The sequence below is a fragment of the Pipra filicauda genome, unplaced genomic scaffold (assembly GCF_003945595.2).
Source record: "Pipra filicauda isolate LSUMZ 115617 unplaced genomic scaffold, ASM394559v2 scaffold91_size2508729_pilon, whole genome shotgun sequence".
Classification (NCBI taxonomy): domain Eukaryota; kingdom Metazoa; phylum Chordata; class Aves; order Passeriformes; family Pipridae; genus Pipra; species Pipra filicauda.
Window position 1 is genome coordinate 1,900,001 of NW_024105109.1, and position 14,476 is coordinate 1,914,476.

At 38.9% G+C, this 14,476-nt stretch overlaps 1 protein-coding gene across 2 annotated transcripts in view; it reads right to left on the reverse strand.

Moving 5' to 3' along the window:
- Positions 1–3,225: 3,225 nt before the first annotated feature.
- Positions 3,226–14,476, reverse strand: part of ZNRF2 (zinc and ring finger 2) — a 55,470-nt gene continuing 44,219 nt past the window's right edge. For both annotated transcript variants that reach the window (XR_005567210.1, XM_027733343.2), the window contains 3 exons: positions 6,260–6,365; positions 5,469–5,546; positions 3,226–4,338 (listed from right to left, as the gene is read on the reverse strand). Coding sequence is in view for 1 of the 2 variants with exons in the window: in XM_027733343.2 (XP_027589144.1) it covers positions 5,489–5,546; positions 6,260–6,365 (164 nt within the window). In the remaining variant the exon portion in view is untranslated. The remainder of the gene's footprint in view (positions 4,339–5,468; positions 5,547–6,259; positions 6,366–14,476) is intronic.

Sequence of the window (14,476 nt, forward strand, 5' to 3'; positions counted from 1 at the left end):
TCGTGACCTGCTCACACAGAATGTTTTGAATGACAAAAAGTTAAGCAGTACGAGCTGCATGAAAAAATCATATTTGGCTGGATTGTAGGAAACCCATAACAAGCCTCCCCTTCCAGTTACAACCTCTTACATTATGTTTGCTGATGCCAGTGGAAAGCCTGTCCAAAGACTGAGGGAATATGGCCTAAAATATAACGTGTCTTCAGCTAAGAAGAGAAGAAATTGATACTAAAATGATTTTTAAGCTTGGAAGGGTGGAAAGTAAATCATAAAATATAGCACTCATCAAAAAATGAGATAATCCTCCACTGGCAAAGGTGAGCTGGAAGATCCCATAGCAGCATTTCTGCATTCCCAGGTATATGGGAGTCTCTCAGCAGGAAACTCCCAACTGCCCAGCAAACTTAGAAGATACAAAGCAATACCAAATTCGCATACGAATGTTCTCTTTCAATGTGGGAAAGCAGCTAAAAGCCACAGAAATTCAGAGAGATCATGGCTTGTACCAATATGTGTTTTGCTGCTGTTTCTGTAGAGAGAATAGTAATATTCAACCACCAAGTTCCTTGCTTTTGGTGGAACACAGAAGAAATGGAGCAAGTTTCTGAAGCCCACACATGGAAAAGGCAGCATGCCAAAAGCATCCATAAGCACATCTTATGTATTAGACATTAAGCATCCAGAAACACCAAATATCCACATTTCTGAATAAAAATTACCTTTCTCATATTTGTTGAGATTTTAGTCTTCTGGGAGTCCATTTTACCAGCTCTCCAGCCTTTCAGGAAAGACTTAAAAAGCCAATGCTCCTAACATTAGGAAGTAGGATGAATGTCTGAATCTTGACATTCAGTCATAAGCCCCCTTTACATCATAAAAGAGGGGGAGCAAGGAAAAAAACCAAGGTCAAAAGTACATACTCAAGTTTTTGTACATCACTTATATGTTGTCCATTTCAAAATACTGCAGTACACTTAACCTTGACTACAAATAAGACCATCTGGTTTTGGCCTTGTTCCTCCCAAAAATAAAATATCAAAAATTTGTGGTGTGCTTTGTAGTTTTGCTTTTACATCCCACTGAACTCATCATTGAATCCACACGCTGAAAGAAAATTAGCTACCTCCTTTAAAAGGGAAGTGTTATTATAGATATACTGACTCATAAGAGATAGGACAAAGGGTGCCCTGTGCCAACAGTAGTGTGACTCTCTTGGTATTGTAGGGATATGGTTATATACAATTCAACTCACAGCCACCTCCACTATGAACTTCAAAACACAAGTTGCTACTGAAGAGACATGGGTATGTTACAAGTTCAAAAAAATCTCACATTTCAAGACAGTGTCGAGTCTACTCTTCCCCTGCTGGCAAGCAGCATGTTTATGGCAGACCTGAGTATGGGAATTATTTCACACCTTTACATACTTAGGGAAGATATAGGCCAGATGACAGAAAAATACTCTGAAACAGCACAGAATTGGCAATCTCAAGATATTTACAGGCAAAGAAGCATATCGCACCATAATATAAGTTATTGCTTCTTGTGGACAAGTGTGGTTTTCCTTGATCAAGACACAGGAATTGTTTGGTGTTTTATTTTCCCCTTCTGAAGCACAGTGACTCAGCACCCCTGTGAGGATGTTTTCAAACTGAAGGTGTTGCCTATGACTAGAGCTATGCCTACAGCATAGTCATCAGCAACTGATGGTGACAGAAAGCTTACCTAGGTGAGTTTCCACAGGTGTTTTCAAACCCAAGCATCACTACCAGGCTTCCAGGGTCATTCTAGGCTTGGTCTCTATTACAGGTTTTGATACAAGAAAACCCCCCATAGTCTTTCAGAAGAGATTCATGGATACCAAGAATGTCAAACTAAGGCTGACCTCATGTCAGTTCCTCAAATAATCCAAGGTATTGCTGCTCTACTGTGCTGATGGAAGTAGCGATGGACTCTTGCCTGCAAAACCATGCACAGTGCATTGGCTTGTGGCATGCTTTTCTAACACTGTTCCTAAACATGGGACAACAGCGATAATGGCTGGGTCTTTAAATCAGCTACTACCATGAACTACCAAAACTGAGCTCAAGTTGTAAACAGATTCATGTTTATAATATTTACCTACTTAATTCCCAAGCCAAAGGCTATCTATGACCTCAGAGCCCAGGACATCAAAACACTTACCTACCCCCTTTACATTGCTACAGGTTTCTGTGGGCATAAAGCCAACAGCAAACATTAAATCAATGCAAATGCAAAAGCTTTACTTTCAGAAGGTATCAGGAATTTAAAACATTGAAAAAGTGGGCCTGCAGGCAACACCACTATTTGAGTATAACAGGTGCTGTAATTCCTCATCCCCTCCCTCCCTTCCCCAAGATAATACAAGGCAACACAAATATTCTTGTTGAGAAAGGGTTCTTTACAGGGAACAACTGTACATTTGATGTGACTACGGAATTGAACGTGTGACAAAATGATTCTGCTCCCACTGAAAAAGAGAATACAACAGGGCCCCATAGTTACAGGTTCCGCTGAAACCAGTGATGCAAGCCCAAAAATGTAGAAACTGCACTGGCAACTATGACAATTACCTAGTTTGGACTCCTTTAGATTTGCAGCATAACAAAGGCATTTTACAGAGCAACATTCAGGAGAAAATGTTATCCAGGGAAGAATTGCTCTTCAAGCAAGATGGGAGAGTTTAAGAACACGCACTGCACTTGTTCTCCAGATAGCAGCAGTTGCTCCTGTTCTTTGCCCTTTTTGATATGAATCACAGTAGCAACAGAGAGAAATGTGTACTTAAACAAAAAAAAGAAAACCAGAATTATTTATGTACAAGAAAAATGTTTGAAGTATTGTGCAACTTATTTTAACTATTGAAACTCACTATGAATGCTGTTGCTAATAAATATTCATAAACTCTTCCCTGTGCTGTGAAATTCAGAAACCACTACAATTAATTCTCAATATAAAAAGTATGCTTCTAAGCCCTGATATCTGTTCCAGTTTACTGTCTTTTTTTCTCTGTCTTCTTTTATTTTAACTGTGATACTTTATGGGAACTAATATTTATACACAGTTTTACTTGATGTACGCACCCAGAGACATCCCGTGTTTCGTGGAGCCTTGGTTATAACAATATAATACAGTAAAATAATAATAAATTAAACAAATGCAGATGCGTTAAAAAAAAAAATAACCAAAACAAACCACACTGTCAAATGCTGGTCTCCACATGAAGAGACCAAGGGTTTAGATGCAAAGTACTACAGATCCTGCCACCAAAAAAACATTCAAACAAGGAAACATGAACTTGCGCATGTTTTAAAAATTAAACACAAATCCCACCTCGATGTTCTCTCGCCTGTGCCTATAAAAACCTCTCGCTGTGCCCACATTTGCAGTTATTCATTTACACCTCAGGAGGCAGCCTGGAGATGAGAGTAGTACAATAAAATAATTACCTGAAACATCTTTAAAAAAATACCCGTTAAACAAATTACCTTAACTGGCAGCACTTAAAATTGGTAATTCTTTTCTTTTTCCTATTTTAAAAAAAGTTGCATAGCTGTAAGATTTTGCTTTGCTGCATTTTTTTTTGTAGTTTTTACTCACAAGCAGTAAAAGAGATGTTTTAGTTACTTAAATAGCAATACAATGTGCAGATCTCAACAATCTCTATAGCTTGATCAATATAAATTAGTTACCTGTCTTGGTTTTACTCTTTGGACTGCATTGTGACAAAGGTTTAGTTAAAAAATTTTGAAATATTCCTACGCAGAGCAGTTTATGTTTTCTGTTCTTGAAAAAAGTGAAGAACATAAAACTGGGTGTGAATTCAGTAAATTAAGGTCACACTATTAGAATTTATTTAGTTTGCCATTTACTATTCTTCAGCCAACGAGAAGGTGAAAACGTTCCCACTCAAATCCGGGGCCATCCTCCTGCAAGGGTCTCAGACAGCACGTATCGAACATCTCCGCTTCCACTCGAGGCAGTAGGAAACATGTCCAATAACTCGCTTCTTCACAGAACCAGAAGTTAGGCTGAAATTAGGAACTTTGGCCTTCGATACAAAATAGTGTCAGTAATGTCTGTGGGGAGTCGATTGTTACAGGATGTGCAGCATTTTCAAAATCCCTGTATGTCCTTTGCATGAGTGTTTGGTATACTGAGCACTACTGGCAAGTAACTGGTGTCTGCAATGTTTTTTCCATGTCATTGTCCGTCTTTGCCTTTTTCAGCCACAAAGAACTCTAAGTCTCAAGCCAGGCATGCTGTGTTCAGCAAGGGAACCTCACATCTCCTATGTTTTCTGATCAGTGGAAGCAGCTGTTGGAAAAGCAGAAGACAAAGTACCATCATTTCAGCTATTTCAGTACAGAACACACTCAAACAGCATGAGCACAACCACCGTGTTTTCCTTCCCCTTTTTCCTAAGCCCCTAGTTATCATCATCTCTGCTGTAAACAAAGCAAATAGAATTTAATATGAGGTTAGACACCCATGAGCATGTACAGAGACAAAGGCATTCATGAACAGCATGTAGGTTTCTGCCACAGTCAGTAGTTGGGGGCAATATAGGAAATGCATTTGTTTATTAATTTTGGCTAACACTGCCCTGAGATTAAAACAATTATCCCTGTAGCAGGATACCTTCCTTCAGGTTTTCTCTGCTACCCCTGCAACAAAGACTCATGAAGCAACATGAAATAAATGCACAAATAAATGCCAGTTTCCCTCAGAACAACAAAACCAAACCCTCAGACACCAGCTAGAATTTCAGATATCTCTATGTCTCTAAGAATTATGATGATTGTTAGTGTGTTTTGCAATGCTTAGGGGCTTAATGTAAGATAAAGTTTTCGAGCTAGTCAACAAAAAGAATAAACCTATCCTTTAAACTTTTGACACTGATTGCAGATCTGCAATCATTAAAACAAAACATAAGCTGGAAATACGTGAACTTCCGTGAGATGGGATGGATAGAAACAGGTCAACATTTTTTATTTATTTATATATTTTAAACATTCTGGAATGCATTAACATGAAAGCAGTTCTGAAAGTATCTAGTTTTAACTTTTCCATATGATTCCAAAAGCTTCGTGTCAGAAATAAATGCCAGTACTCATGAAATAATCCAAAATGACACAATTATGTTATTTTAATTTTGTTTCATTTCCATGGAAAAATATTCTTTAGAAGTTAATGGCTAAAGCTTTAAATTGCCATTACTTGCCGCTTTCCAGTACTAAAACTGGAACACAATATTTCAGACCATGCCATGTTAGGATGCAGAAACCTTTTACCTATATTGCAATATATGTCAATGCTTACTGATTAATATTATAGTTCTGAGACATAGTAGCAAATTCACAAATGAAAAAAAAATTAGCATGGAGTTACTCCAGATAATCAAGATATTTATTGTTGAAATGTACATGTCTAAAAATAAACATTACCTAAAAACATGAATCTTGTCTTAATCAGATGGATGCTCAGGGCAAGATCGATTTACTTCAAACCATTCGTCTATGCAGCTGTTGGATACAAAACAAAAATGAAAACAATTGACATGAATATCAGAAACATTTAGCAGTAACATATGAATAGAAATTGGTTTCTCATAATTTCAATGACTAGTAGGATTTTATATTATACAGAGTGTATCATACACACACACAATTGGAAAAATTAATAACCCCAAACCACAATAATATTTAGATATTAAACACTGTTGAAAAACTAAATTTCTTAAGTGTTAAAATTTTCTCAGGAAGTATTTTACGAGTTGCTATCCAGCTTTTTTACACAGGTTACTTCACTATTAACATTATCATTTTGCTGATATAATTTATTGACATTTTACTTCCCGTAGTTACAGACACTTGTGAAAACAAAATATGAAACAGGTTTAAAAAGCATTCCCCCTCCTCCCTGCCCACATCCATTAGCATCTGACAAAACATAAGCACACTAAGCTCCTCAGCCATGATGTGCACTCCTTCCCCATACAGGTGATTTTGCAAGAATGAGAAAATTATAGCAGGGAAAAATAACTTCAAATACATGGTGAAGATGCAGAGAGATGTAATTTAAAAAAACTCTTTAGGGTTGCTGCTGTCGTTTTGTTGTTGTTTGTTTTTAAATGTAAAAAGCAACTAAGTTTTAAAGCTCCTTTAAGCACCCCTTAAGGAGTTACCCAGTAAATGCAACCTTCCCATATTTTATATCCATCCCAAGGAATACTTGCCCTTTATGATATATGCAGAGGCAAGGCAGCCGTGCTATAGTATCTCCTTGCTGCAGCTCTTCCAGGCATATTGCACACTCCCCAGCATCTTTACTCAGCACATCCTCTGATGAAAGAGCACAAAGTGAAATGGTTAAAAAGCAGGCTACTACAGGCAAAATGTTCCTTATTCAGAACATCAAGGACAGCTACAGAAAAAGGTATTTCTTGTTCTGCAGAAAGTCCTGTCAAGGTAAAGTTAAGTGACATACCAGCTGACTCATGATGAGAGACCTCTTAGTAGCTCAATTTACAATATGGTTATGATTCTATTTCTTGCCTGAACAATACTGCCATAGCTCAAAATGAAGTCCTGTAGGAAGACACCCATATGGAGAAAAAGGGTACCCATAACCAACAGTCAGCATTCCTTTGGAGTTTATACTGTGACGGCAGATCTATAACCCATCTCACAGGCTCTGAACCACACAGCCACAGTAGACAAACACTGTGTTTGCCAACCCCAAGAGGTGAACATCGGAGAAATTGGGTTCTGGACACAGATGGTATGTAATGCCTCCAGGACTGCTTTGAGGATTCATGCTAAGTGGGTTTTTCTTAGCTGTACTTTCTTCCTTACGCTCAGTTTTCAATATGGAGGCTAAGCTCGAGCCTGAATGTAACATTTCTCTGGACAAGGCACTGTAGGTAAGTAACTAGATAAAATTGTTCCTAACTTCTAAACACTTAGTCTATCATTTTTATTTTTTTTTAACTCTCCTACCCATCTGGCATTCTTTTACCAGCCTTGCTCATAATTTCACACCCTCCACCTCTTCTCACCATGTAGCAAGTTCTACATCCCATCCACCTTTTTCTCAGTTTAAAGTATCCAACTGTTAGCTGTAAGAACGGGAGATTTTCATCAGGGAAAGATCAGTGCTGTATGGCTCCAATGACCCTAAACTCCTGAAGACACTGAATTTTTTGCAGCATTATCAAGTCCCTTAACAAAGGAGGAAAAAGTAAGCTACTAGGAATGCAAAAGAGTTGGCTTTCGAAAAGAAATTTCTGGGAAAACATATTATTTTTAATAAAAACCGTCTCTCTTGGACACTTCTCTTAGCCAGAATGTGGGATGCAGAATTCAGTCTTAGTATGACACAAAACAGGAGATCACGTAAGGCCCTGTTTGCCAGAAGCAGATTAAAAGTCCCAGTTACACACATCCTCACACAGCCCACAGAGCACTCCCAACACGGGACCACATAGCAACCAAGCTGGCAATGCAGTCTCTGGCACAATCAGAAAGGTGCACACTTGGCAAAATAAAGCCCACCTGTTCAAGTTTCCACAGTTTCATGGGAAAAGGTTCCCCTTCTTTACCAAAAGCACCTAAAGTGACTGTTTATGGAGAGTACCCGTTTCCAGGCATGACTGAGAAACCAGCACTCTATGCTGTTCTCTCCAGTGGCTCCAATACTCACCACTGGCTTTCCAAACACAGAAAATGACAGACAACTACAAAGTTATCATGGTAGCAAAAAAAATGAGAGGAAATTAGGTCTACATTGTTTCCATTAAATGACAGCAAGCTGTCTTGCAGGTGCTTGGGTTTCTAAAACAGTGCTTATTTCAGTCTCTGCTATATTCATTGGTTATGCTAAAAACACCATGTAATGCCACCTTCCTGAGGAGGTGTGAAAAATATATAACATGAAGTGAACCGTTATAAAGAAGAATATTCAAAACAAAATAACGAAGAAAATTTAAAAAATGTATTTCAATGTGGTAACATTATTAGAAGGTGTTGTATTAAAAAATTGCTTCTGTTGTTCTATCAGAAGCTGTAAGCTTCTGAGAACATTAGAGATACTTCAGAGACAAAGTAATTTAAAACAATACAAAAGATTTTAAGAACTCTGTCAACTTGCCCAGAAGAGGGTGCTTGGGATAAATACTTTCTTAAGGTTGTTTTTTGGTGGCTGTTGGGTTTTTTTGTTTGGTTTTGTTTTGTTTTTTAATAAAAAGATATTCCAATCTCTGACACCAGGAGGCACATACTCTCCAGACAGCATTGTCCTGCTACAGAGATATTAATCTTTGCCTGAGGCTCTCAGACACTACCCTCCTAGACCGCCTCTTTGCATAAGAACTTTGCCAAAAGTCCTATGGGTAGATCTGCTTTCTTCCCACAGTTAGGCTGTAGGAAACAGCACCATTAATAATGCAAGCATGTATCATGTACACAAAGCATACTTAATAAAAGCAGTTTTTTTCCACGGAGTCCCTTTATCAGATCAGCAACTGCTACCTAAAACAAAATGGCCCTAAGATACATCCAGTGTATTAAACCCCAGCCTTGCTCCCTCAGCACTCTTGAGAGGGAAGCATTTAGTCAAGCTTTGATAGCAGAAATTAAAAAGCTGTCTGATAAAAATACAGTTCATAAAATGAAGCACTCGTGTGAACTGCTTTCCCATCATTCTCTATTGTACACGTCTGGCTTATCCTGCACTCCCCAGATTGCACAACACTCGGGTCTGAACTCCCGCTGAGCAATTTAACAATGTTCTGCACCTTTGGCTAACGTTAGGGCACGATGCCAACTTAAACATTTGTATCTCCCACCAGCCCTGGCGCAAGTGTCTGACACTCCTTTTATTTTCCCTCCAGTATTCCTGTACTCTCCCTCTTGCCAATACTGGCCCTACTGCCCAAGTCCCTGGCAAACAGCTTGCCGCCCTCCCTGGCTTCACCCCAGGCTTTCCGACTGGGATGAGCCACCAGGCACACACTGGGCTTTGCCTAGTCACACCAGAGGGAGTTGGTATGAACGCTGATGACGGCCGGCACGGACTGGGCCTCAGAAACACGGTGGAGTTCTGCCACCCCTGCAGAAGAGATTTTGTTAACAGGTTTCAATGCTCCTCTTCCTCTGGAATAATGAGGAGTCAGCATTCCCTAGTTCTTACGTTAACCTTATTAATCCTGCTAGGCTCTTGTGCATAAATACTGAAGGAATGACTACCAAACACCCAACTGCTATAAATGTCCACATGTAACTTGGCACTACCTATTAGCAGACTCCAAATCCATGTAATTAAGCTCATAATTAATTACATATGTAGAGCGACGACAGCAAAATCAAATCTTTCGTGGACCTATGACACTTTGGGTCTGCTACCTTTTGACCATTTTAGGTGATTCAGATCATCAGTCCAGATAAAGAAAGAGGAGTGAATAGTCCTGTTAGACCTGGATCTGGTCAGAATTTGTTCTGTTATTTATTTCACACTCCTGTATCAACACTGGTTTGTATCAGATGGAAGTCAGTTTAAGGGCCATTTAACAATGACTCTTAAACATATCTGTTACAGAAAAATCTGTAAATCATCTTGCACAGAACCACTGCAGTCTGAACAGTTTTTTTGTTTTCATCTTTTCCTTCAGCGGAGTGATTCAGCAGCTACACATTATTTCTTCCTTTTTCTCTTAAAAAAACAAACCAAACAAACAAAAACCAAAAGAAAAACCAGTGAAACAGTTCAAAATTTCATCAATGTTATGATTTAAACATTTATATCAGTGTACTACCTAAATGGAAGTGGGAAGAGGAAACAAGCATTTTTCCATTTCACCCACATGTGGGTACATACACAAATACCACACCTCCACATCCATCTGCCTTGCACCAAATAGGAGATAAACACTCCTCCGCCTTCCCAGCTACTTGAACAAGTACACACTAGCCAAAAACTGGTGTCAAAGATGAAATCTGGCAAAAGAGCATAGTATTTCCCTCCTGAGTCTGCTCAAGTACTTCTCCCTCCCCTCCTCTATCTCTAGTTACTACTACTACTGTTTTAACTTCTGGTTGTCAGTGTTTTTTCCTCCTGAAATTCTGCTTTTACCTTCAGTGGAAAATAAATTCTACTCCACTCCTGCATTTATAGCAAAATAGGTAGTACTGAATTAAAATACAATCATCTTGGCAAATTTACACATACTTTACCAATTAAAAACTTTTTCTATAACTTTTGAAAATATGTCCAACAATTAAAAAAGCCATTAACTCAGCCATCGTTAGGATTATAGGCAATATCTGTGATTAAATTGTCTTTAAACTGAGGACTGCAAAAGCACATGCAATACATACCTTATGGAATGAGTCATTAAAATCTGTGCTCCTGCTTTCTGTTTTTCCTTTTAAAACACAGATATAGCCCTAGGCTCAAGAAACACCAAGTCACAAATCATGGAGATGTTGATAGTATTTGGGGAGATATCACTTTATAGCTGCAGTATTTTACTTTTCTCTAGGCATTCATTGGAAACAGAAGACCAAGTTAGAAACATCTCTGACCTAATCAAATAAAAATTTTTTCAAAATACATGTATTTTTATTAAAATTTAAAACATTAAATGTCCATGGAAGCTGCCACCATAACTAGCTTAACAGTGAAGGGCACCACAGGAGTCCACCCTTTCAGGAATACAACAGAAACCAAACTGAAACACCTTTGGAACAGTATCTTATCAGAACTAAAACTGGTAAAACAAAAGCCATAAGAGGTTAAAAAATATTGATGAAGCTTCATTAAATGGTACATATTACCATGTATTACACATTCATTAATTTTTGAAGCTGATTACTAAAAACTGTCTTAGTAAAGTACTAGAGACTGTCTTTGCTTGTTTTTAAATGGAGTATGTAGAGCTCAAGACTAATAGCCAACATGTTCACAAGTATAGCATAAATTCACCCATATTGCAGAATTTATTCTACATTTTTACTGTTATCACAAGTAGTCAAGGAGAATCTGCATGTTCCACACGTATCCTACTATTCAGTAGCCAGCAAGCATGTGTGTATGTGATTAACACATTCTTGTTAGATGTCACTGACTTGATTTACTAAATCTTCCTGGCTTCTGCTGCATCTGTTTTTTTCCCCTCTCCATTTCTTTCCAGCTATCTCCTACTACACTTTCCTCCTCTTCACACTCATTTCCCCCAAAATATCACTGTCTCGAGACCCATATTTTCTACCACTCCTCCTATTCTCCAACATCTTATTTAATTTACTGCTGTAATGCAGCCACTGGAGAAAGGAGAAAGAATAATATTATTAGCTATTATCTGATGGACAGCCTTCTTGTACGGGGTTAATATCCTTGGAGAAGCAGACACTGGAATGGAAGGAAAACCATTATGCAGGATGTGTTTCTTTCATGTAGCTCAGTAGCTGTCTTTGCAAACCAGTATTGGCTGCAAGCAAATGCTGCTTTTCCAGTCCATCCTAAGCACTAGGAGAGCAAGCAGCTTCTTTGACATTCCAACTGTCTTTCAGAATTCTGACTACCACAAGAGGAATGCTCTTGATTCGCTAAGGGTCATTCTTGGATGACCAGGTCAGCCATCCGCTGCTGCTCAAAAGTTGAGGCAGATAAACACTCTGAAGGAGAGCTGATTCTTTAGTGCTCAGAGCTCTCAATAGCAGGAAAAAGATCATGCAGTTGTCACTGCAGATGCTTATTTTGCCACTCAGTTTTCCCAGCTACAGTGTCAGTAGGCTTGGTTCACCAATGAAGATTGTACCTTCACAGGTAGAAGTTAAACTTGTGCTGCTCTCAGCAAGGAACACACCTCCTGAAGAAGCAGTGGATTTCTGACTAAAAACGTTTCTTGTTGTTCTAATACAAGCCAGCTCCTCTAAATTAGATGTAAAAGGGAAGATTTTCAACATCTAGTGTTTTCACTTGTACCACAGCTAAGCAGTTTTCAGGATTCACAACACCACAAAGTTGAGTATTCAGCTGTCCTGAATAACTTCAATCCAAATTCTCTTTTATGCTGCTGAAAAAAAACTAACACCCTTGTGCTAATCAAACAAGCACAGGTTGCAACTTTTTGTGCGCTTCTGAGAGGCACAATAACACCATTTCATGACTCATGTGGTAACACATAGAATTTAAGCAAGCCAAAAACATCTTTCCCACCACAATACACAAAAACTTAACATCTGTAAAACAAACTAGTCAGCTACAACAAATGTGACACTTCATCAAATACTGACAAAGCATTTGATGAATTGCTGGTGACAATGTTGTTTGGCATCTCACTCTTCACCCCTTGTCACATGGCAGCCTGTTACAATTTCCTACTCAAGAGTCCAAGCATTACCCTTGTTTTCCCCTTCCCTCTCACCTTGCTCAGAGTTGGTTCAAGACTGAGAAAGCTATACAAACAGACACCCATCATGAAAGACTTCCTGTGCAAACGTTGCCTACAGTCTTTGGTTCTCCCTCTTCTTAAAACACAAAAGCAAAGGGGAGAAAGCACACAGCAAAGTGAAAGAAAAATATTTACAGAATAAGACCTAAGAGGCAACACTTGTATCGCAACACCAGGCTGAGCTAGAAGGAAGTGGCTGCAGAAGTGTAACTATTTCTCAGAGAACCCACATTTGAAGACCTGGATTCAGATTTTCATGGGACATTCTCAGCTTTCAGCAGTGAATTCTGAGAAACAGCTAGAGAGACTTCCTGTTCACAGATAATGATCAGGTGTATGGTGGAGAAAAAGTACTCATTTCTTGTCGAATAAAGACAGAAACCAACATAGTAGCGACAGAAATACATTTCAAGGAGCAGGATTAGTATAAAACAGTCTAGTTTACAAATGCATCCAGGTAGCTAATTAATATAGAGGGGAGAAGGATTTGTGCACTGAGGAAAACAGTTCTTTCATAAAGAAGTTTTGCTTCAGTGGTCACAATGGAAATCTATCTGCAACTGTATGATACATAGAGTCAATACAAGCTACAGTTTGGGGGGGGTGGGGAATAGAAAATTAAACCCCAAGTTTAAATAACACAGCTTTAATACAATGTCCAATTAAGATACCTTGGTCTTAGACAAAGCCATGTTTGCATCCCAGGACTTGCAGTGAAAAGCTAGGCTTTGAAAAAAGGCCAGGTAGTCAGTGAAATAAAGCTCCTTGCTTCCAAGCAACAACATCCACAGCCACTCCTATGCTGTTGGGATCAGTGTAACAGCTTTCTCAGTCCATATCTGTACTGCTGGCAGAAAGTGTTGGGGTGAATTAGGTATTCATACAAGAGAAATTTTATCAGCCCAATTAGACATGAAACATCTTGTGCTCCTGTCCTGAGATTTATTGCCAGAGTGTCTATACATTTCCACAGTGATTCAAGATTTGCTCTCAGGAATCTGATTGACTCTGAAACTTCTGCTTAAGCTACAGTCTTTCCAACTTCTGTTACTAGGTTTGCTTGCAGTTTGAGATGCCCTTAGACATTAAATCTTTTCAAGATAGCTAAACAACTTTCTCCTGTTGCACTGACTTCTAAAGATAAGTTCCATTCATCACATTTGTAAGTACCATGTCCTTAAATTGTCAAGTTTTAGTCTAGATACGGGCCAAAGAGCTGCACCTGTTCATAAATTAACCACAAATAAATAGTCTTGTCCTCCAGAACATGATGCAAAGACGCTGTGTCTCACCCTCACCCATTCCGTACTAAGTCCCCATTCCAACTGAACTGACGTATATTTGTGTTTTGAATGACCCAAGGGATACCTTGTTCTTGAATAGTCTTCCTTGGCATGCTGTGTTTTGTTCCCAAGGCTTCCCCCTCTCCCTTCGGAAACATTACTCCTAGGAAATGATAACACCTCTAAATATTGTCTCATCAGGAGGTAACTGGGAGAAAAAGTCTTGAATGCAGCAGTACCAAACTAGTGTTCCACCGTGAAACTCCATCACAAATGGTGTACCCCAACACATGCTTTCTGAAAGAAAGCTGCTTATTGCAACACATGGAATAAAGAAGTTGTCTTCAGGTTGTTTTCTTGGTTTTTCATCATTATTACATGACCTCTCAGGTTATTGGGAATTAATCTTGAATGTCAGGAGTTAAAAGCAGCATGTAAAGGGGCAAACCCACAAGAAACAAAACAGCAGCAAAATAAGATACCTTAGGAAACAGCGTAAGAAAGTATCACTTGGGGAATGCGTCCTCCTTGGCTCCATCAGGTAAGAATGATTTACACTTCTCAAGGCTGAGTTTACCATCAAAGAGGATCTTACACCACAAATATGCTACAAAAGGAGGAGTGGTTGATTAAATGGCCAGAGGCAACCAGCATGTATTGCTGACAAAGAGTTTGCTTCTTACAGGGAGCTGGAGAGAGCTTGGATGAAGGAAACTTA